This window comes from Lichenostomus cassidix, unplaced genomic scaffold, assembly GCF_008360975.1.
Source record: "Lichenostomus cassidix isolate B80296 unplaced genomic scaffold, HeHo_3.0 HiC_scaffold_35, whole genome shotgun sequence".
Classification (NCBI taxonomy): domain Eukaryota; kingdom Metazoa; phylum Chordata; class Aves; order Passeriformes; family Meliphagidae; genus Lichenostomus; species Lichenostomus cassidix.
In genome coordinates this window covers 1,121,348-1,144,658 of record NW_028147256.1, presented here as the reverse complement: position 1 = coordinate 1,144,658, position 23,311 = coordinate 1,121,348, and the positions used below count along the sequence as shown (strand labels likewise).

General features: G+C 53.0%; 2 protein-coding genes across 2 annotated transcripts in view; both read left to right on the top strand.

Annotated features, from left to right (window-relative positions):
* Positions 1 to 1,898: 1,898 nt before the first annotated feature.
* Positions 1,899 to 23,311, top strand: part of LTBP4 (latent transforming growth factor beta binding protein 4) — a gene marked incomplete at its 5' end in the record, with an annotated part of 43,151 nt that continues 21,738 nt past the window's right edge. Inside the window, 10 exons of the mRNA XM_085044014.1 lie at positions 1,899 to 2,166; positions 4,568 to 4,803; positions 7,080 to 7,185; positions 9,253 to 9,297; positions 9,915 to 10,037; positions 13,175 to 13,342; positions 14,917 to 15,051; positions 17,424 to 17,561; positions 20,844 to 20,969; positions 23,026 to 23,151. Coding sequence (XP_084900140.1) covers positions 1,899 to 2,166; positions 4,568 to 4,803; positions 7,080 to 7,185; positions 9,253 to 9,297; positions 9,915 to 10,037; positions 13,175 to 13,342; positions 14,917 to 15,051; positions 17,424 to 17,561; positions 20,844 to 20,969; positions 23,026 to 23,151 — 1,471 coding nt within the window. The remainder of the gene's footprint in view (positions 2,167 to 4,567; positions 4,804 to 7,079; positions 7,186 to 9,252; positions 9,298 to 9,914; positions 10,038 to 13,174; positions 13,343 to 14,916; positions 15,052 to 17,423; positions 17,562 to 20,843; positions 20,970 to 23,025; positions 23,152 to 23,311) is intronic.
* LOC146424010 (uncharacterized) lies at positions 7,807 to 9,248 on the top strand (the record flags this gene model as incomplete). The annotated part of the gene is made up of 3 exons (XM_085043996.1): positions 7,807 to 7,813; positions 8,484 to 8,872; positions 8,907 to 9,248. Coding segments are annotated over exons 1-3 (738 nt in total), but the record flags the coding sequence as incomplete, so codon positions are not given.

Sequence of the window (23,311 nt, the reverse complement as noted above, 5' to 3'; positions counted from 1 at the left end):
GGCCGATTTTGGGGGTTTTTTGGGGGTTATTTTGGGGTAATTTTTTAGGGATTTTTTGGGGTTATTTTGGGGTTATTTTAGGGATTTTTTAGGTTTTTTTGGGGGTTATTTTGGGGTTATTTTAGGGGATTTTGGATGCTCTTCGGGCATTTTTAGGGTGATTTTTGGTGGTTTTTGGGTGGATTTTGGGGTTGTTTGAGTTTTTTTGGGGTTATTTTTTAGGCTTTTTTGGGGGTTATTTTGGGGTTATTTTTTAGGGGTTTATTTGGGGTTATTTTGAGGTTATTTTAGGGGATTTCGGGTGCTTTTCGGGTTATTTTAGGGTTTTTTGGGGTTATTTTGGGCCGATTTTCGGGCGGATTTTAGGATTTTTTGCAGGATTTTTTTAGGAAATGCCTAATTTTGGGTTTTTTCCCCATTTCCGCAGTCCTGTGCCCCCTGCTCTGCCGGAACTGCTCTTTAATTTTGGGGCTATTTTAGGGGATTTTGGGTGCTTTTTGGGTGCTTTTCGGTTGTTTTTTTGGGTGCTTTTTGGGGTTATTTTGGGGTTATTTTTAGGGATTTTTGGGGGTTATTTTGGGGTTATTTTTTAGGGTTTTTTGGGATTATTTTAGGGTTATTTTAGGGGGTTTTGGGTGTTTTCGGGCATTTTTCGGGCGATTTTCAGGCTGGTTTTGGGTGGTTTTTGGGGTTAATTTAGGGATTTTCGGGCGGATTTTGGGATTTTCTTTTAGGATTTCTTTAGGAAATCCCTAATTTTGGATTTTTTCCCCCATTTCCGCAGTCCTGTGCCCCCTGCTCTGCCGGAACGGGGGATCCACTTTTGGGATTATTTTAGGGGATTTTGGGTGTTTTTCGGGCGATTTTGGGTGGATTTTGGGGTTGTTTTAGGGCTTTTTGGGCCGATTTTGGGGTGATTTTGGGGTTTTTTTTAGGGCTTTTTAGGGTTATTTTGGGGTTTTTTAGGGATTTTTTAGGTTTTTTGGGGGTTATTGGGGTTATTTTAGGGGATTTTGGATGCTTTTCGGGCATTTTTCGGGTGATTTTTGGTGGTTTTTGGGCGGATTTTGGGGTTGTTTGAGTTTTTTTGGGGTTATTTTTTAGGCTTTTTTGGGGGTTATTTTGGGGTTATTTTTTAGGGGTTTTGGGGTTATTTTGGTTTTTTTTTTTGTTTTTTGGGGGTTATTTTAGGGGATTTTGGGCATTTTTCGGGCTATTTTGGGGTTATTTTAGGGGGTTTTGGGCGATTTTCGGGCGGATTTTAGGATTTTTTGTAGGATTTTTTTAGGAAATCCCTAATTTTGGGTTTTTTCCCCCATTTCCGCAGTCCTGTGCCCCCTGCTCTGCCGGAATGGGGGGATCTTTAATTTTGGGGTTATTTTAGGGGATTTTGGGTGTTTTTCAGGCAGATTTTGGGGTTAATTTAGGAGTTTTTGGGCCGATTTTGGGGTGATTTTGGGGTTACTTTTTAGGGCTTTTCAGGGTTATTTTGGGGTTATTCTTTAGGGTTTTTTGGGGTTATTTTGGGATTGTTTTCGGGGATTTCAGGTGATTTTCGGGTGGATTTTGGGGTTGTTTTGGGGTTATTTTTTTGGGGTTATTTTTTAGGGTTTATTTGGGATTATTTTGAGGTTATTTTAGGGCTTTTTGGGTGCTTTTTGGGTCATTTGGGGTTATTTTTAGGGATTTTTGGGGGTTATTTTGGGGTTATTTTTTAGGGGTTTTTTTGGGATTATTTTAGGGTTATTTTAGGGGATTTCGGGTGCTTTTCGGGTGATTTTCGGGTGATTTTTTGGCGATTTTCGGGTTATTTTAGGGGTTTTTTGGGGTTATTTTGGGCCGATTTTCGGGCGGATTTTAGGGTTTTATTTAGGATTTTTTTAGGAAATCCCTAATTTTGGGTTTTTTCCCCCATTTCCGCAGTCCTGTGCCCCCTGCTCTGCCGGAACGGGGGGCTCTGCGCTCACCCCCAGCGCTGCCTTTGCCCCCCGAAATTCACCGGGAAGTTCTGCCAAATCCCCTCCAACTCCAGCCAAGCCCAAAACCCGCCCGGGGAACCCCAAAATCCCCCCGAAACACCCCAAAATCCCGAGCTGGGCTCACCCCAGGCGCTGACCCGATCCGTGTACACCTTGCCGCTGAGCAACCACCGCGAGGAGGAGGATGGTGAGGGGAAATCCCAAAAAATTTGGGGTTTTTTGGTTTTTTGGGGTTTTTTTGGGGGGTTTTGGGAGGTTTTTGGGGTTTCTTTGGCCTTTTTGGGGGAAAATTTGGGGGTTTTGGGGATTTTATGGGGGTTTTTTTTTGGGGGGTTGGGATTTTGGTTATTTTTTGGTTTTTAGGGGAAAATTTGGGGGTTTGGGGTTTTTTTGGTTTTTTTGGTGGGTTTTTTGGGGGTTTTTGTGGGGTTTTGGGGTTTTTGGGGGTTTTTTTTTTGGTTTTTTGGGTTTTTTTGGGGGACGTTTTGGGGTTTTGGGGGCAAAATTTGGGGTGTTTTGGGGGTTTTGGGTTTTTTGGGGGGTTTTTTGGGTTTTTTTGGGGGGGGAGGATTCCACCCACAAATTCCCACCCTTTTCCCAAAAACTCCCCCTTTTCCCTCCCAAATCCATTCCTTTTTCTTCCACCTTTTCCCCCCAAATTCCCAAATTCCCTCTTTTCCTTCCCAATTTCCCCCTTTTCCTCCCCAAATTCCCCCCAAACCCCATCCCCATTTTCCAACCCACACCCCCAAAACCCCAAACCCCAAACCCCATTTTCAAAACCCCAAATTCCCAAATCCCTCCCCCATATTCCCACCTTTTCCACAAAAACCCCAAATTCCCACATTTTCCACCCCAAAACCCCCAAATTACCCAAATCCCATTTTCCCCCAAAAAACCCCATTTTCCCCCAAATCTCCCAGGCCCAGCTGGTCAGTGCACCCCACCCCCCCACAACAACCCACCCACCCCACCACCCCCACCACCCCAAAACCCCCCAAATTCCCCCAATTCCCACCTTTTCCACCCCAAAAAACCGTAATTTCCCCCTTTTTTCCTCCAAATTCCCACCTTTTCCCCCAAATTTCTCCCCAACTCCCTTTTCCCCCAAAATCCCACCTTTTCCCCCAAATTTCCTCCTCCTTCTTCCCCTATTTCCCCCAAATTCCCACATTTCCACCCCAAAAAACCCCAAATTTTCCAACCCAATCCGCAAAATTCCCAACTTTTCTCCCAAATTTCCCTTTTCCCCCAAAATCCCTTCTTCTCCCCTTTTCCCCCAAATTCCCACCTTTTCCACCCCAAAACCCCAAATTTCACCCCAAAATCCCCATTTTTCCACCCAAACCCCAAATTCCCACCTTTTCCACCCCAAAACCCCAAATTCCCCCCCCAACCCAAAAAAACCCCACACCCAAAACCTCAAAATCCCCATTTCCCCCAAATTTGCCCCAAAATCCCCATTTTTTCCCCGAAATTCACCCCAAAATCCCCATTTTTCCCCCCAAATCTCCCGCCAGGCGCTCAGTCTCTGGTCAGTGTCATCGTGCGCCACCCGCCCGCGGCGACAGTGACAATCCACGGGGTGGAGCGGCTGCGGGGGGATGTCCCCGAGCGCCCCGAGAGCCCAAATTCCCCCTTTTCCCCCCAAATTCTCACCTTTCCACCCCCAAAAAAACCAAATTCCCACCCTTTCCTGTCTAAAAACCCCAAATTCCCACCTTTCTACCCCAAAAAACCCCAAATTTGCCACTTTTTCCACCCCAAATTCTTCCTTTTCCCCCAAATTCTCACCTTTTTCCCCCAAATTCCTCCCCTTTTCCAAATTCTCGCCTTTCCACCCAAATTTCTTTCCTCCCCATTTTCCCCCATCCCACTTTTCCACCCCAAAAACCCCAGTTCACCCCCAAAATCCCCATTTTCCCCCAAAACCCCATTCAAAATCCCCATTTTCCCCAAAAAACCCTCAAATTTTCCCCCAAAATCCCCATTTTTTCCCCCAAAAACGCCCAAATCACCCCAAATCTCCCGCCAGGCGCTCAGTCTCTGGTCAGTGTCATCGTGCGCCACCCGCCCGCGGCGACAGTGACAATCCACGGGGTGGAGCGGCTGCGGGGGGATGTCCCCGAGCCCCCCGAGCCCCCAAATTCCCCCTTTTCCCCCCAAATTCTCACCTTTCCACCCCCAAAAAAACCAAATTCCCACCTTTTCCTGTCTAAAAACCCCAAATTCCCACCTTTCTACCCCAAAAAACCCCAAATTTGCCACTTTTTCCACCCCAAATTCTTCCTTTTCCCCCAAATTCTCACCTTTTCCCCCCAAATTCTCCCCCTTTTTCCCCCAAATTCTCGCCTTTCCACCCCAAATTTCCCCCTTTTCCTCCCCATTTTCCCAAATTCCCACTTTTCCACCCCAAAACCCCAAGTTCACCCCCAAAATCCCCATTTTCCTCCCAAAACCCCCCAAATTTTCCCCCAAAATCCCCATTTTCCCCAAAATAAATTTTCCCCCAAAATCCCCATTTTTCCCCAAAAAACCCTCAAATTTTCCCCCAAAATCCCCATTTTTCCCCCCAAATTTCCCGCCAGGCGCTCAGTCGCTGGTCAGTGTCATCGTGCGCCACCCGCCCGCGGCGACAGTGACAATCCACGGCGTGGAGCGGCTGCGGGGGGATGTCCCCGAGCCCCCCGAGCCCCCCGAGCCCCCCGCGACCCCAAATCCGCCCCAGTTCCGGGTGCTGGCGCAGCGCAGACCCCAAAACCCCCAAATCGCCGAGGAGAACTCGGGATTCGGCTATTGCTTCCGGCAGCTCCGCGGGGGACAGGTGAGACCAAAATTTGGCGGGTTTTGGGGGGATTTTGGGGATTTTGGGGAGATTTTGGGGGAAAATTGGGATTTGGGGGGATTGGGGGAATTTGGGGAAAATGGGAGTTTGGGGGATTTGGGGAAATTTGGGGAAATGGGAAATGGGGATTTTGGGGGAAAAGGGGAAAGAAAATGGGAATTTTGGGAGGAAAATGGGGATTTTGGGGAAAAGGGGGAATTTGGGGAAAATGTGGGATTTTTGGGGGAAATGGGGATTTTGGGGATTTTGGGGGGAAAATGGGAATTTGGGGGGAAAAGGAAGGAAAGGGGGAATTTGGGGGAAAAGGGGGAGAATTTGGGGGGAAAAGGGATTTTGGGGGAATTGGGGGAAAAGGGAAAGAAAAAGGGAGAATTTGGGGGAAAGTGGGGAATTTGGGGGAAAATGGGGATTTTGGGGGAAAATGGGGAATTTGGGGGAAAAGGGGGATTTGGGGGAAATGGGGATTTTGGGGAAAAGGGGGAGAATTTGGGGGAATTTGGGGGGATTGTGGAAGGAAAAGGGGAAATGGGAAATTGAAGTAAAAGGGGAATTTGGGGGAAAAGGGGGATTTTGGGGAAAAATATGGGAATTTGGGGGAAATGGGGATTTTGGGGAAAAGGGAATTTGGGGTGGAAAATGGGGATTTTGGAGGAAAAATGGGGATTTTGGGGGAAAATGGGAGAATTTGGGGGAAATGGGATTTGGGGGGAAAGGGGAATTGGGGAAGGAAAATGGGAATTTTGGGGGAAAATGGGGATTTTTGGGGGAAAATGGGGATTTTGGGTGGAAATGGGAGAATTTGGGGAGGAAAAGGGGGATTTTTTTGAGGAAAATAGGGGATGGAAAAGGGGGGAATTTGGGGGAAAAGGTGGAATTTTGGGGGAAAGGGTGGGAATTTGGGGGAAAAGGGGGAATTTGGGGATTGGGGGAATTTGGGATTTTTTGCAGGGTGTCCAACCCGCTTTGGCCTCTTTTTTCTCTCCCTTTTTCCCATTTTTCCTCCCCGTTTTCCCCCATTTTCCCCTATTTTTCCCATTTTCCCCCTTTTACCATTTTTCACATTTTCCCCATTTTCTCCATTTCCCATTTCCCCATTTTCCCCATTTCCCCCATATTTCCCCATTTTTCCCAATTTTCCCAAATTCCCCATTTTCCCCCATTTTTCCCAAATTCCCCATTTTTCCCAAATTCCCCATTTTCCCCATTTTCCCAAATTCCCAATTATTTTCCCATTTTCCCCAAACTCCCCATTTTTCCCATTTTCCCCATTTTTCCCATTTCCCCCAATTCCCCATTTTCCCCTATTTTCCCCAAATTCCCTGTTTTTCCCATTATTTTCCCATTTCCCCCAATTTCCCATTTCCCCATTTTCCCAAATTCCCCATTTTTCCCATTTTTCCCATTTCCCAATTTCCCCCATATTTCCCCATTTTTCCCAAATTCCCCATTTTTCCCATTTTTCCCAAATTCCCCAATTTTCCCAAATTCCCCATTTTTCTCCCCATTTTTCCCATTTCCCCCATTTTCCCAAATTCCTCATTTCCCCATTTTTCCCAAATTCCCCATTTTTCCCATTTTTCCCAAATTCCCCATTTTTACCCAATTCCCCACTTTTCCCCATTTCCCCATTTCCCCCATTTTCCCCATTTTCCCCCAATTTCCCATTTCCCCATTTTCCCAAATTCCCCAATTTCCCATTTCCCCATTTTCCCAAATTCCCCATTTTCCCCCCATTCCCCTCCCAAATTCCCAATTTCCCCATTTTCCCAATTTTCCCAAATTCCCCGTTTTTCCCCCCATTTCCCCATTATCCCCCATTTTTCCCAAATTCCCCATTTCCCATTTTTCCCATTTTCCCAAATTCCCCGTTTTTCCCAAATTCCCCATTATCCCCATTTTCCCTATTTTTCCCCATTTCCCCATTATTCCCCATTTTCCCAAATTCCCCGTTTTTTCCCCCAATTTCCCATTTCCCATTTTTCCCATTTTCCCAATTTTCCCAAATTCCCCATTTCCCATTTTTCCCAAATTCCCCATTTTCCCCATTTTCCCAATTTCCTATTTTTCCCCCCATTTCCCCATTTTCCCCATTTTCCCAAATTCCCCATTTCCCAATTTTCCCAAATTCCCCGTTTTTCCCCCCAATTCCCCATTTCCCCAAATTCCCCATTTCCCCAAATTCCCCATTTTCCCAAATTCCCGGTTTTTTCCCGATTTTCCCAAATTCCCTCTTTTTCTCCCCATTCCCCCCGCAGTGCAGCTCGCCCCTCCCCGGGCTCCGCACGAGGGACATTTGCTGTCGCGGTGACTCGGGTGTCGCCTGGGGGGTGCGCGAGTGTCACCCGTGCGACAGCCACGCGCGTAAGGGACAGGGGACAGCGGGGGGAGGTGACAAACGGGGTGACAAAGTGGGGGAGGAGGTGACAAAGTGGGGGTGGAGGTGACAAACCCGGGGGTGACAAAGTGGGGACAACAGGGGGATGGCAGGTGACAAACAGGAGGTGACAAAGTGGGGAGGGAGGTGACAAAGTGGGGGTGGAGGTGACAAAGTGGGGACAACAGGGGGATGGCAGGTGACAAACAGGAGGGGACAAAGTGGGGGAGGAGGTGACAAACACAGGAGGTGACAAAAACCCAGGGGGAGGTGACAAAGTGGGGAAGAGGTGACAAACATGGGGGTGATGAAACCCAGGGAGGTGACAAAGTGGGGAAGGAGGTGAAAAACCCGGGGTGACAAAGTGGGGGAGGAGGTGACAGACACGGGGGTGACAAAGTGGGGGGTGACAAAAACCCAGGGGTGACAAAGTGGGGATGGAGGTGACAAAGTGGGGACAACAGGGGGATGGCAGGTGACAAACATGGGGGTGACAAAGTGGGGAGGGAGGTGACAAACACACGAGGTGACAAAAACCCAGGGGGAGGTGACAAAAATCCGGGTGGAGGTGACAAACCCGGGGGTGACAAAGTGGGGACAACGGGGAGATGGCACGTGACAAACAGGAGGTGACAAAGTGGGGAGGGAGGTGACAAAGTGGGGGTGACAAAGTGGGGAGGTGACAAACCTGGGGGGTGACAAAGTGGGGGTGACAAAGTGGGGGTGGAGGTGACAGAGTGGGGATGACAAACCCGGGGGGTGACATGGGGGACAGTTTGGGGCGTGACAAAGTGGGGGTGACAAACACAGGGGGGGACAAAGTGGGGAGGGAGGTGACAAACACACGAGGTGACAAAAACCCAGGGGGGAGGTGACAAAAATCTGGTGGGAGGTGACAAACCTGGGGGCAGGTGACAAAGTAGGAGAGGAGGTGACAAAGTGGGGAGGTGACAGAGTGGGGAGGTGACAAACAGGGGGTGACAAAGTGGGGGTGGAGGTGACAGAGTGGGGGTGACAAACCCGGGGGGTGACATGGGGGACAGTTTGGGGCGTGACAAAGTGGGGGTGACAAACCCGGGGGGTGACAAAGTGGGCAGGGAGGTGACAAAGGGGGGGTGGAGGTGACAAAGTGGGGGTGGAGGTGACAAAAATCTGGGGGAGGTGACAAAGTGGGGAGGTGACAAACCCGGGGGGGTGACAAAGTGAGGAGGAGGAGGTGGCAAAATGGGGGGGGGAAGGTGACAAAGGTGACAAAGGTGACAAAATGATGGGGGAGGTGGCCCAGGTGACAGAGGTAACCAAGGTGACAATGGTGACAAAGGTGACAGAGGTGACAAAGGTGATAATGGTGACAAAGCTGACAGAGGTGACAAAGGTGACAGAGGTGACAAAGGTGACAACGGTGACAATGGTGACAAAGATGACAGAGATGACAGAGGTGACAAAGGTGACAATGCCGACAATGCTGACAAAGGTAACAACGGTGACAAAATGAGGGGGGAGGTGGCCCAGGTGACAAAGGTGACAATGGTGAGAGAGGTGACAGAGGTGACAATGATGACAATAGTGACAAAGGTGACAAAGGTGACAATGGTGACAGAGGTGACAATGGTGACAGTGGTGACAGAAGTGACAATGCTGACAATGGTGACAAAGGTGACAAAGGTGACAAAGGTGACAAAATGAAGGGGGAGGTGGCCCAGGTGACAGAGGTGACAAAGGTGACAATGGTGACAAAGGTGACAGAGGTGACAGAGGTGACATTGATGACAACGGTGACAAAGGTGACAACAGTGACAACGGTGACAAAGGTGACCGTGCTGACAAAGGTGACAAAGGTGACAACAGTGACAAAGGTGCCAAAGCTGACAGAGGTGCCAAAGGTGCCAAAGGTGCCAAAGGTGCCAAAGGTGACAGAGGTGACAAAGGTGCCAAAGGTGACAAAGGTGACAGAGGTGACAAAGATGACAAAGGCGACAAAGGTGACAGAGGTGACAAAGGTGACAGAGGTGACAGAGGTGACAGAGGTGACAGAGGTGACAATCCCTCCGCAGAGCCGTGCCCGCAAGGATTCCAGCGCCTCAACGGCTCCTGCGTGGGTGAGCAGAACTTGGGATTTTGGGGATTTTGGGGATTTTTGGGGTCGGGATTGTCCCCTGTGTCACCCGCCGTGTCACCTGTGGTGTCACCTGTGATGTCACCTGTGATGTCCCCTGTGATGTCACCTGTGGTGTCCCCTGTGATGTCCCCTGTGTCACCCGCCGTGTCACCTGCCGTGTCACCTGTAATGTCCCCTGTGTCCCCTGTGATGTCACCTGTGTCACCCGCTGTGTCACCCGCCATGTCACCTGTGGTGTCACCTGTAACGTCCCTGTGTCCCCTGCGGTGTCCCCTGCGGTGTCACCTGTCATGTCACCTGCGGTGTCACCTGTGATGTCCCCTGTGTCCCCTGCGGTGTCCCCTGCGGTGTCATCCGTGGTGTCACCCATGGTGTCACCTGTGATGTCCCCTGTGTCCCCCACCGTGTCACCCGTGATGTCACCTGTGATGTCCCCTGTGTCCCCTGCGGTATCACTTGTGGTGTCACCTGCCATGTCATCTGTGGTGTCACCTGTGGTGTCACCTGTGATGTCCCCTGTGTCACCCGCGGTGTCACCCGTGATGTCACCCGTGATGTCACCCGTGACGTCACCCGCGGTGTCCCCCGTGTCCCCAGACGTGGACGAGTGCCAGGAGGGGGCGCTGTGCCAGAACGGGCTGTGCACCAACACCCGCGGCGGATTCGCCTGCCTGTGCCCGCCGGGATTCCTGCTCGACTCGTCCCGATCCCGATGCATCTGTAGGGCATTTATGGGGTTTTTTATGGGGTTTATGGGTTTTATGGGGTTTATGGGGTTTATTTATGGGATTTGGGGGGTTTGGGGGATTGGGAATGGGATTCCTGCTGGACTCCTCCCGGTCACGATGCATCTGTAGGGCATTTATGGGGTTTTTTATGGGGTTTATGGGGTTTGGGGGATTGGGAATGGCATTGGGAATGGGATTCCTGCTGGACTCATCCCGGTCCCGATGCATCTGTAGGGGATTTATGGGATTTATGGGGTTTATGGGGTTTGTGGGGTTTGTGGGGTTAATTTATGGGATTAATGGGATTGGGAATGGGATTCCTGCTCGACTCCTCCCGGTCCCGATGCATCTGTAGGGGATTGGTTATGGGGTTTTTTATGGGTTTTTTATGGGGTTTGTTTATGGGATTTATTTACGGGATTTATGGGATTGGGAATGGGATCGGGAATGGGATTGGGAGTGATTGGAATGGGATCGAGAATGGGATTCCTGCTGGACTCCTCCCGATCCCGATGCATCTGTAGGGGATTGGTTATGGGGCTTTTTATGGGGTTTATTTATGGGATTTATTTATGGGATTGGGAATGGGATTCCTGCTCGACTCCTCCCGATCCCGATGCATCTGTAGGGGATTTATGGGGTTTATGGGGTTTGTGGGGTTTGTGGGGTTAATTTATGGGATTAATGGGATTGGGAATGGGATTCCTGCTCGATTCCTCCCGGTCCCGATGCATCTGTAGGGGATTGGTTATGGGGTTTTTTATGGGGTTCTTTATGGGGTTTTTAATGGGATTTATTTATGGGATTTATTTATGGGATTTATGGGATCGGAAATGGGATTGGGAATGGGATTCCTGCTGGACTCGTCCCGGTCCCGCTGCATCTGTAGGGGATTGTTTATGGGATTTGTGGGGTTTGGGGTGTTTATGGGATCAGGAATGGGATTGGGAATGTCAGGAATGGGATTTATGGGATTGGGAATGAGATTCCTGCTGGACTCATCCTGATCCAGCTGCATCTGTAGGGGATTGTTTATGGGATTTGGAGGATCGGGAATGGGATGAGCGACACTGGGATGAACTGGGCTGAACTGGGATTGGACTGAGATGAACTGGGATTGAACTGGGATGAACTGGGATGAACTGGGATGAACTGGGATGAACTGGGAGGGCTCCAGTTGCTCACTAGATGCCCCCGGAGCCCCAAAACCTTCCACCTTTCCCATTCTGGGAAGGTCGGGAATGCACCGGGATGGGATGGGCTGTACTGGGATTGAACTGGGATAAACTGGGATGAACTGGGATGAACTGGGAGGACTCCAGGTGTCCCCCGGTGTCCCCCCAGCCCAGCAGGTTCTGTCCGAAGCTCGCTGTCCGTGTTTCCGGCTGCTCCGGGAGGGAGGAAGCTGCGCTGGGGTGGGATGGGCTGTACTGGGATTGAACTGGGATGAACTGGGATTGAACTGGGATTGAACTGGGCTAAACTGGGATGAACTGGGATGAACTGGGATGAACTGGGAGGGCTCCAGGCGCTCATCAGGTGTCCCCAGAGCCCCAAAACCTTCCACCTTTCCCATTCCGGGAAGGTCGGGGCTGTACTGGGATGGGATGGGCTGTACTGGGATTGAACTGGGATTGAACCGGGATTAAACTGGGATGAACTGGGATGAACTGGGATTGAACTGGGATGAACTGGGATGAACTGGGATGACTCCAGGTGCTCACCAGATGCCCCCAGAGCCCCAAAACCTTCCACCTTTCCCATTCTGGGAAGGTCGGGGCTGCACTGGGATGGGATGGGCTGTACTGGGATGAACTGGGATTGAACTGGGATTGAACTGGGATGAACTGGGATGAACTGGGAGGGCTCCAGGTGCTCACCAGGTGCTCCCAGAGCCCAAAAAGCTCCACCGGAGCTTCAATTCCACCTGGACCGGGAAGGTCGGGGCTGCTCCGGGATGGGATGGGCTGTACTGGGATTGAACTGGGATTGAACTGGGATAAACTGGGAGGGCTCCGGACACCCACCAGGTGTCCCCCGATGTCCCCCCAGCCCAGCAGGTTCTGTCCGAGGCTCGCGGTCCGTGTTTCCGGCTGCTGCGGGAGGGAGGAAGCTGCGCTGGGGTGGGATGGGCTGTACTGGGATTGAACTGGGATGAACTGGGATTGAACTGGGATTGAACCGGGATAAACTGGGATAAACTGGATTGAACTGGGATGAACTGGGATAAACTGGGAGGGCTCCAGACACCCACCAGGTGCCCCCAGAGCCCCAAAACCTTCCACCTTTCCCATTCCGGGAAGGTCGGGGCTGCTCCGGAATGGGATAGGTTGAACTGGGATTGAACTGGGCTAAACTGGGATGAACTGGGATGAACTGGGAGGACTCCAGGTGTCCCCCGATGTCCCCCCAGCCCAGCAGGTTCTGTCCGAAGCCCGCGGTCCGTGTTTTCGGCTGCTGCGGGAGGGAGGAAGCTGCGCTGGGGTGGGATGGGCTGTACTGGGATTGAACTGGGATGAACTGGGATGAACTGGGATGAACTGGGCTAAACTGGGATGAACTGGGATGAACTGGGAGAGGTCCAGGTGCTCACCAGGTGCCCCCGGAGCCCAAAATCTTCCGCTGGATCCCCAATTCCACCTGGACCGGGAAGGTCGGGGCTGCTCCGGAATGGGATGGGTTGAACTGGGATTGAACTGGGCTAAACTGGGATGAACTGGGAGGGCTCCGGACACCCACCAGGTGTCCCCCGATGTCCCCCCAGCCCAGCAGGTTCTGTCCGAGGCCCGCGGTCCGTGTTTCCGGCTGCTGCGGGAGGGAGGAAGCTGCGCTGGGGTGGGATGGGCTGTACTGGGATTGAACTGGGATTGAACTGGGATGAACTGGGATGAACTGGGATTGAACTGGGATTGAACTGGGATAAACTGGGATGAACTGGGATGAACTGGGAGGGCTCCAGGTGCTCACTAGATGCCCAAAAATCTCCACCGGAGCCTCAATTCCACCTGGACCGGGAAGGTCGGGGCTGCGCCGGAATGGGATGAGCTGTACTGGGATTGAACTGGGATTGAACTGGGATGAACTGGGATGAACTGGGAGGACTCCAGGTGTCCCCCGGTGTCCCCCCAGCCCAGCAGGTTCTGTCCGAAGCCCGCGGTCCGTGTTTCCGGCTGCTGCGGGAGGGAGGAAGCTGCGCTCTGCCCACCCTGCGCAACATCACCCGCCAGGTTTGCTGCTGCAGCCGGGTGGGCAAAGCCTGGGGGGCTTCGTGCCTGCGCTGCCCGCCCTTCGGATCGGGTGAGACCCCCGACTCAATTCCGGAGACCCCTCCCCAAAATTGGGGAAAAAAACCCGGGGTCTGGGAGCCCCAAAAAACCCCGAAAATCGCCAAAAATACCCGAAAAAAACCCGAAAATCCCCGAAAAATGCCGAGAAATTCACCCAAAAAGATTCCTGGAACAACCAAATATTTGGGTGACCCCCTCCTCAATTCGGGGAGACCCTCCCCGAAATTGGGGAAAAAAACCCGGGGCCTGGGGGTGCCAAAAAACCCCAAAAATCCCCCGAAAATCAAAAAAAAAAAAACGAAAATCCCCGAAAAATGCCCGAAAAATGGCAAGAAATTTCCCCAAAAGATTCCTGGAACAACCAAATATTTGGGTGACCCCGTCCCCAAATTCCTGAGACCCTCACCCTCAATTCGGGAAGACCCTCCCCAAAATAGGGGAAAAAAACCCGGGGTCTGGGGATCCCAAAAAACCCCGAAAATCCTCCAAATAAACCCAAAAATGCCCCAAAAAATGCCAAGAAATTCCCCGAAAAATGGCAAGAAATTCCCCCAAAAGATTCCTGGAACAACCAAATATTTGGGTGACCCCCTCCCCAAATTCCTGAGACCCCCTCCTCAATTCGGGGAGACCCTCCCCAAAATTGGGGAAAAAAACCCGGGGTCTGGGGATGCCAAAAAACCCCGAAAATCGCCAAAAATCCCCGAAAAATGGCAAAAAATTCACCCAAAAAGATTCCTGGAACAACCAAATATTTGGGTGACCCCCTCCCCAAATTCCTGAGACCCTCACCCTCAATTCGGGAAGACCCTCCCCAAAATTGGGGAAAAAATCCGGGGTCTGGGGATGCCAAAAAACCCCGAAAATCCCCAAAAATCCCCGAAAAAAACCCGAAAATCCCCGAAAAATGCCAAGAAATTCCCCGAAAATGCTAAGAAATTTCCCCAAAAGATTCCTGGAACAACCAAATATTTGGGTGACCCCCTCCTCAATTCGGGAAGACCCTCCCCAAAATTGGGGAAAAAAATCCGGGCTCTGGGGATGCCAAAAAAAGCCCGAAAAAAACCCGAAAATCCCAAAAAAATGGCAAGAAATTCCCCAAAAAATTCCAGGAACAACTTTCCCCCATCCCAAATATTTGGGTGACCCCCTCCCCAAATTCCTGAGACCCTCACCCAATTCCTGAGACCCCTCCCCAAATTCTTGAGATCCCCCAGACCCTTTATCCCCTTTTTTCCCTTTTTTCCCCTTTTTTCCCCTTTTTTCCCATTTTCTCACCCAATTCTGCCCCCTGGCTGATCTCGGGGTGCAGATTTCGGGGTGTCACCCCCCAAATCCAACCCCCCGACCCAATTCCGACCTTCCCCAAATTCCTGAGACCCCTCCCCAAATTCTTGACTCCCCCAGACCCTTTTTTCCCCCTTTTTTCCCCTTTTTTCCCCTTTTTTTCCCATTTTTCCCCTTTTCCCACCCAATTCTGCCCCCTGGGGTGCAGATTTCGGGGTGTCACCCCCCAAATCCAACCCCCCCGACCCAATTCCGAAGCCCCCCGACTCAGTTTAACCCTTCCCTCCCCAAACGCAGAGGGATTTAAGGAGATCTGCCCAGCCGGTCCTGGTTATCACTACTCAGCCTCGGATTTGAGGATCAACACCCAATTTTTGGGTCAGGATGTCACCAGGGTGCCGCTGGGACCCCCCAGAGCCCCCCCGACCGACGGTGAGACCCCCCGAGAACCCCCAAAAATCCCCTAAAATCTCTCCTAACCCCCCAAATCCCCCCAAAAATCCCCAAATTACCCTAAAATTCCCCCAAAATCCCCCCAAATCCCCCCCAAATCCCCCCAAATCCCCCAAATCCCCCAAATCCCCAAATTCCCTCAAATCCCCCAAATCCCTCAAATCTCCCCAAATCCCCCAAATTCCCTAAAATCCCCTCAAATCTCCCAAATTCCCCCAAATCCCCAAATCCCCGAAACCCCCCAATCTCCCCAAATCCCCAAAACCCCCAAATCCCCCAAATCCCCAAATCCCCCAAATCCCCCAAATTCCCCCAAATCCCCCAAAAATCCCCAAATCCCCCAAATCCCCAAAATCCCCCCCCAAAATCCTCCCAAATCCCTGCCCAATCCCCCAAAACTCCTCCCGGACCCCCTTAAAACACCAAATCCCCCCAAATTCCCTAAAATCCCCCAAACCCCCCAAACCCCCAAAATCCCCCAAAATCCCCCAAAATCCCCCCAAAATCCCCCAAAATCCCCCTCCCAAACCCCCAAACCCCCAAAATTCCCCCAAATCCCCCAAAATCCCCCAAATCTCCCCAAAATCCCCAAACCCCCCAAATCCCCCCAAATTCCCCCAAATCCCCCAAATCCCCAAATTCCCCCAAATTCCCCCAAATCCTCAAAAGCCCCCAAATCCCCCAAATCCCCAAATCCCCTCCAAAATCCCCTAAAACTCCTCCCAGTCCCCCTTAAACCACCCCAAATCCCCCAAATCCCCCAAACCCCCATCCCGACCCCCTGACCCCCTGTCGCCCCCCAGCCCCGCAGCCCCCAGGGCAGGACCCCCGGCTGCCCCCGGCCCCGAGGTCATCGTGGTCCCCCGGCCGAGCCCGGGTTTGGGGCTCTGCCCACCCTGCCCCCTGCAGCCAGGTGAGGGTTTGGGGAATTTGGGGGATTTTTGGGGTTTTGGGGGCCCAGAGATTTGGGACTGAGATTTTGGGCTCTGCCCACCCTGCCCCCGCAGCCAGGTAGGGGTTTGGGGGAATGTGGGTGGGGGGGATTTGAGAGGGGGGTTTGAGGATTTGAGGGGATTTTGAGGGGATTTGGGGGTTTGGGGGGGTTTTTGGGATTTGATTTGGGGGGATTTTGGGGGACTGGGGTTTGGGGATTTTTTGGGGCTTTACCCACTCCTGCCCCCCGGAGCCAGATGAGGGTTTGGGGGATTTGGGGTTTTGGGCAGAGGATTGGGGGTTTGAGGAAGATAGGGGATTTGGGGAGTTGGGAAGGTTTTGGGGATTTGGGGATTTTGGATGGTTTGGGGGGAATTTAGGAGGGGAAATGCCACCGGAGCCAGGTGAGGGGCTTGGGGGATTTTGGGATTTGGGGGCATTTGGGGTATTTGGGGGATTTGGGGGGATTTAGGGGGATTTGGGATTTGGCTCTGCCTGCCCTGCCCCTCCCAGAGCCAGGTGAGGTGCTGGGGGATTTTGGGGGATTTGGGATTTGGGGTTTGAAGATAGGAGGATTTGGGGGGTTGGGATTTTGGGGGTGGGATGGTTTGGGGATTTGGTGAGATGGTTTTGGCGGGATTTAAGGGGTTTATTTTGGGGGATTAAGAGGAGATTTTGGGGGATGGTTTGAATTGCGGGGAAGTTAGGGGGGGGGGTTGGGGAGATTTGGGAGATCTGGGGACGGTTTTGGAGGGATTTGGATTTTGGGGGGATTTGGGGATTTTGGGATGGTTGGGAATTTGGGATGGTTTGGGGGGATTTTTTTGGGTTGAGGATGTTTTGGGGGATTTTGGGGATTTAGGGGGATTTGGGGATGGTTTGGGGGAATTTGGGGGTTTTGGGGATTTTGGGGGTTGGGGACTTTTGGTGGGTTTGGGGAAGTTAGGGGGAGATTTTGAGGGTTGGGGGAGTTTAGGGAATTTCGGGGATTTTGGGGGATTTCGGGGTTCAGGAGGGTTTGGGGGTATTTGGGGATTTTGGGGATTTTGGGGGGATTTGGGGGTATTTGGGGATGGTTTTGGGGGGGATTTTGGGGGATTTGGGGGATTTGGGGGAAAGTTTGGAGGATGTTGGGAAGTCCCGCTTCCCAACCCCAATTTACTCCCCGTCCCAAATCCCATCCAATCCCATCCAAACCCCGTCAAACCCCATAAAAATCCCAAAAATTCCCAAAAATCCCCCCTCCAAAAAAAAAAAAAATCCCATGTAAAAAAAAATTTCATAAAATGAAAAAATTTATAAAAACCCCCAAAAAATAAAAAAAAACCCAAAAAAAATCCAAAAAAATCCCAAAAAACCCCCTAAAAAATCCCCAAAAAACCCTAAAAATCCCCAAAACCCCCCAAAAACCCCCCAAACCCCCCCCGCAGTGTCTCCGTGCCAGCGCGACCCCTCCCGGTGCGGCCCGGGGCGCTGCGTGCCGCGCGGGGCGGGGGGCTACACCTGCCTCTGCCGGGGGGGCTTCTGGCTCAGCCCCCAGGGGACACACTGCGTCGGTGAGTTTGGGGAGATTTTGGGGGGTTTTGGGGGGTCTTGGGGGGTTTTGAGGTTTTTAAAGGGGTGATTAAAGAGGTTTTGGGGGGTTTAAAGGGCTTTTTGGCTGTGGAAGGGCTTTTTGGGGTTTTAAAGGTGTCTTTGGGGTTTTGGGGTGTTTAAATGGGTTTTGGGGTGTTTAAAGGGTCTTTGGGGGCTTGGGGTGTTTAAATAGGTTTTGGGGGTCTTTCAAAGGGGTTTTTGGGGGTTTGAAGGGATTTTGGGGTGTTTGGGGTGTTTAAAGGGGTTTTTTGGGGGTCTTTCAAGGGGTTTTGGGGTGTTTAAAGGGTCTTCTGGGAGTTTGGGGTGTTTAAAGGGGTTTTGGGTTCTGAAGGGGTATTTTGGGGCGTTTAAAGGGGGTTTTGGGGGTTCTGGGGCTTTTCAAGGAATCTCTGGGGGGTTTTGGGGTCTTTCAAGGGGTCTTTGGGCGTTTTGGGGTGTTTCAAGGGGTTTTGGGGGATCTTTGGGGAGGTTTTGGGGGTTCCAAGGGGGTCTCGGGGGGCTACACCTGCCTCTGCCGGGGGGGCTTCTGGCTCAGCCCCCAGGGGACACACTGCGTCGGTGAGTCTGATTTGGGGAGATTTTGGGGGATTTTGGGGTTTTTTGGGGGGGTTTGGGGTGTTTGAAGGGGTTTTTGGGGGGTTTAAATGGGTTTTTTGGGTGTTTCAAGGGTATTTTGGGTTTGAAGGGGTCTTTGGGGGGTTTTGGGGGTTAAGAGGTCTTTGGAGTTTCAAGAGGTCTTTGGGGGTTTGAGGTGTTTAAAGGGTTTTGTGGGGTTGGGGTTTTGAAAGGGGTTTTGGGGCTTTGGAAGGGGTTTTGGGGTGTTTAAAGGGTTTGGGTGCTTTGAAAAGGTCTTTGGGGTCTTTGGGGGTCTTTCAAGGGGTCTTTGGGGGTTTTGGGGTCTTTTGGGGTCTTTCAAGGGGTCTTTGGGGGTTTTGGGGTGTTTCGAGGGGTCTTTGGGGGTTTCAAGGGGTTTTCTGGGGATTTGGGGTTTTGAAAGGGGTTTTGGGGGTTTTGGGGTGTTTAAAGGAGTTTTTGGGGTCTTTCAAGGGGATTTTTGGGGTTTTGAAGGGGACTTTGGGGGGTTTTGGGGTATCTAAAGGGGACTTTGGGGGTTTTGAAGGGTTTCAAGGTGTCTTTGGGGGTCTTTGGGGTGATTTAAGGGTTTTATGGGTTTTGAAGGGGTTTTGGGGGGTTTTGGGGTGTTTCAAGGGGTGTTTGGGGGGTTTGAAGGGGTTTTGGGGTTCCAAGGGTCTCGGGGGCTACACCTGCCTCTGCCGGGGGGCTTCTGGCTCAGCCCCAGGGGACACACTGCGTGGGTGAGTCTGATTTGGGGAGATTTTGGGGGATTTTGGGGGTCTTGAGATTTTTTAAGGGGTTTTGGGGTGTTTAAAGGGATTTTTTTGGGATTTAAAGGGGTTTTTTGGGGGGTTTAAAGAGGTCTTTGGGGGGTTGAAAGGTGTCTTTGGGGGATCTTGGGGTCCTTCAGGGTTTTTTTGGGGTGATTGAAGGGGTTTTAGGGGGGTTTTGGGGTGTTTCAAGGGTTTTTTTGGGGAGTTTTGAAGGGGTTTTGGGGGTTTTAAAGGGGTTTTTGCGGGTTTTGGAGGGTTTTTAGGGTCTTTCAAGGGGTCTTTGGGGGTTTGGGATGTTTAAAGGGGTTTTTGGGTTTTGAAGGGGTTTTTGGGGATCTTTGGGGTGTTTCAAGGGGTTTTTGGGGCGGTTTGGGGGTTCCAAGGGGGTCTCGGGGGGCTACACCTGCCTCTGCCGGGGGGGCTTCTGGCTCAGCCCCCAGGGGACACACTGCGTCGGTGAGTTTGGGGAGATTTTGGGGTTTTTTGGGGGGTTTGGGGGCGTTTTGGAGGAGGTTTGAGCTGTTTAAAGTGGTTTTTTGGGTTTTGGGATGTTTAAAGGGGTTTTTGGGATGTTTGAAGGGGTTTTTTGGGGGTTTTAAAGGGGTCTTTGGGGGAGTTAGGGGTGTTTCAAGGGCGTTTTGGGGCGTTTAAAGGGGTCTTTGGGGTTTTTGAAGGGGTTTTTTTGAGGGGTTTAAAGGAGTTTTTTGGGGGTTTTGAAGGGTGTTAAAAGGGTTTTTTTTGGGTTTTGAAGGGGTTTTGGGGTGTTTAAGGGTCTTTGGGGGTTTCAAGGGGTCTTTGGGTGGTTTTGGGGGGTTTAGAGGAGTTTTGGGGGGTTTTGAAGGGGTCTTTTGGGGGTTTTGGGGTTTTCAAGGGTTTTTGGGGGTTTGGGGGGTTTCAAGGGTTTTGGGGGTTTAAAGGGGTTTTTGAGGGGGTTTTGAAGGGGTTTTGGGGGATTTAAAGGTGTCTTTGGGGGTCTTTGGGAGGGTTTGGGGTGATTAAAGGGGTCTTTGGGGTTTAAGGAGTTTTTGGGGTTAGGGTCTTTAAAGGGAGTATTTTGGGGGTTTTGGGGCTTTTGAAGGGGTTATTTTGGGGGTTTGAAGGGTCTTTGGGGGGTTTTGGGGTCTTTCAAGGGGTCTTTGGGGGTTTTGGGGTGTTTTGGGGTTTTTAAAGGGTTTTGGGGGCTTCTGAGGTGTTTAAAAGGGTCTTTGGGGCGTTTTGGGGTCTTTCAAGGGGGTTTTGGGAGGTTTTGGGGTTTTTGGGGTTTTTGGGCGTTTTAGGGTCTTTCAAGGGGTTTTTAGGGAGTTTAAAAAGGTCCTGGCGTATGTCGGGGGGTTCAAGGTGTTGGGGGGGTTCACCTGTGCCTCAGGTGAGCTCACCTGAGCTCACCTGTGCTCACCTGAGATCACCTGTGCCTCACCTGAGCTCACCTGAGCTCACTTGTCCCTCACCTGACCTCACCTGTGCCACCCCAAGACTCCACCTGTGCCTCACCTGAGCTCACCTGTGTCTCACCTCAGCTCACCTGTGCCTCACCTCAGCTCACCTGTGCCCCACCTGTGCCACCCCAAAACTCCACCTGAGCTCACCTGTGCTCACCTGAGCCTCACCTGAGCTCACCTGTGCCTCACCTGAGCTGACCTGTGCCTTACCTGAGCTCACCTGAGCTCACCTCAGCCTCACCTGAGCTCACCTGTGCCTCACCTGAGCTCACCTGTGCCTTACCTGAGCTCACCTGTGCCACCCCAAAACTCCACCTGAGCTCACCTGTCCCTCACCTGAGCTGACCTGTGCCTTACCTGAGCTCACCTGCGCCTTACCTGAGCTCACCTGTGCCACCCCAAAACTCCACCTGAGCTCACCTGTCCCTCACCTGAGCCCACCTGTTCCCCCCAGACATCGACGAGTGCCGCCAGGTGCCGCCGCCCTGCTCGCCCGGCCGCTGCGAGAACTCGGTGGGCAGCTTCAGGTGTGTGTGCCCACCTGGGCACAGCGCCGAGCCCGCCGGCACCGAGTGCCGAGGTCAGTGGGACCCCAAATCTCACCTGGCCACACCTGGGCACACCTGGGATCCCCCAAAACCTCACCTGGGCACACCTGGGCACACCTGTAAGCCCCTCTGGGCACACCTGGGCACACCTGTGCCATCCCAAATCCCACCTGGGCACAGCGCCGAGCCCGCCGGCACCGAGTGCCGAGGTCAGTGGGACCCCAGATCTCACCTGGGCACACCTGGGCACACCTGGGATCCCCCCAAATCCCACCTGGGCACACCTGGGATCCCCCAAAACCCACCTGGGCACACCTGGGTTAACCTGTAATCCCCCAAAACCCACCTGTGCCATCCCAAATCCCACCTGGGCACACCTGGCCACACCTGGGCACACCTGTGATCCCCCCCAAATCCCACCTGGGCACACCTGGGATCCCCCAAAACCCACCTGGGCACACCTGGGCACACCTGGGATCCCCCAAAACCTCACCTGGGCACACCTGAGATCCCCCAAAACCTCACCTGGGCACACCTGTGATCCCCCAAATCCCACCTGGGCACACCTGGGCACACCTGTGATCCCCCAAAACCCACCTGGCCACACCTGGGCATACCTGGGATCCCCCAAAACCCACCTGGGCACACCTGGGCACACCTGTGATCCCCCCAAACCCACCTGGGCACAGCGCCGAGCCCGCCGGCACCGAGTGCCGAGGTCAGTGGGACCCCAAATCTCACCTGGCCACACCTGGGATCCCCCAAAACCTCACCTGGGCACACCTGGGCACACCTGTAAGCCCCTCTGGGCACACCTGGGCACACCTGGGATCCCCCCAAATCACACCTGGGCACACCTGGCCACACCTGGGATCCCCCAAAACCTCACCTGGGCACACCTGGGTTAACCTGTGATCCCCCAAAACCCACCTGTGCCATCCCAAATCCCACCTGGGCACGCCTGGGCACACCTGGGTTAACCTGTGATCCCCCCAAAATCCACCTGGGCACACCCGGGATCCCCCAAAACCCACCTGTGCTCCCCAAACCCCGTGGGCACCAAGTGCTGAGGTCAGCGGGACCCCAAAACCTCACCTGTGCCCACCTGTACTCACCTGTGCCACCCCAACACTCCACGTGTGCCCACCTGAGCTCACCTGTGCCTCACCTGTGCCCACCTGTGCTCACCTGTGCCACCCCAAAACTCCACCTGTGCCCACCTGAGCACTCCTGGGCTCACCTGCGCCTCACCTGTGCCTCACCTGTGCTCACCTGAGCTCACCTATACTCACCGGTGCCCACCTGAGCTTACCTGTGCCCACCTGTGCTCACCTGAGCTCTCCTGTGCCCACCTGAGCTTACCTGTGCACACCTGTGCTCACCTGAGCTCTCCTGTGCCTCACCTGAGCTCTCCTGTGCCTCACCTGAGCTCACCTATACTCACCTGTGCCCACCTGAGCTCACCTGTGCCACCCCAAAACACCACCTGTACTCACCTGTGCCCACCTGTGTTCACCTGAGCTCACCTGTGCCCACCTGAGCTCACCTGTGCCCACCTGTCCCTCACTTGTCCCTGACCTGTGCTCACCTGTTCTCACCTGAGCTAACCTGTGCCCACCTGTCCCTCACCTGTGCCCACCTGAGCTCACCTGTGCCACCCCAAAACACCACCTGAGCTCACCTGTGCTCACCTTTGCCTCACCTGTGCCCACCTGAGCTCACCTGTGCTCACCTTTGCCTCACCTGAGCTCACCTGTCCCTCACCTGTGCCCACCTGAGCCCACCTGAGCTCACCTGTCCCTCACCTGTCCCTCACCTGAGCTCACCTGTGCCCACCTGAGCTCACCTGTGCCTCACCTGTGCCACCCCAAAACACCACCTGTGCTCACCTGTGCCCACCTGAGCTCACCTGTGCCTCACCTGTGCCACCCCAAAACACCACCTGAGCTCACCTGTGCTCACCTTTGCCTCACCTGTGCCCACCTGAGCTCACCTGTGCCCACCTGAGCTCACCTGTCCCTCACCTGAGCTCACCTGTCACTCACCTGTCCCTCACCTGTGCCCACCTGAGCTCACCTGTGCCCCCAGATGTGGACGAGTGCGCCCAGAGCCCCTCCCCCTGTGCCCACGGCCGCTGCGAGAACTCACCTGGCAGCTACCGGTGTGTGTGCCCAGCGGGCTACCGCGGGGCGGGGGGCGACCAGCCCTGCCAGGGTGAGTGCCCGGGGGGACTGGGGGGACTGGGAGGGACTGGGAGGGACTGGGAGGAACTGGGAGGGACTGGGAGGGACTGGGAGGGACTGGGAGGGAAAATCGCGGTGGTTTTGGGGTGAAAAATGGGGATTTTGGGGGTGAAAATGGGGATTTTTAGGGG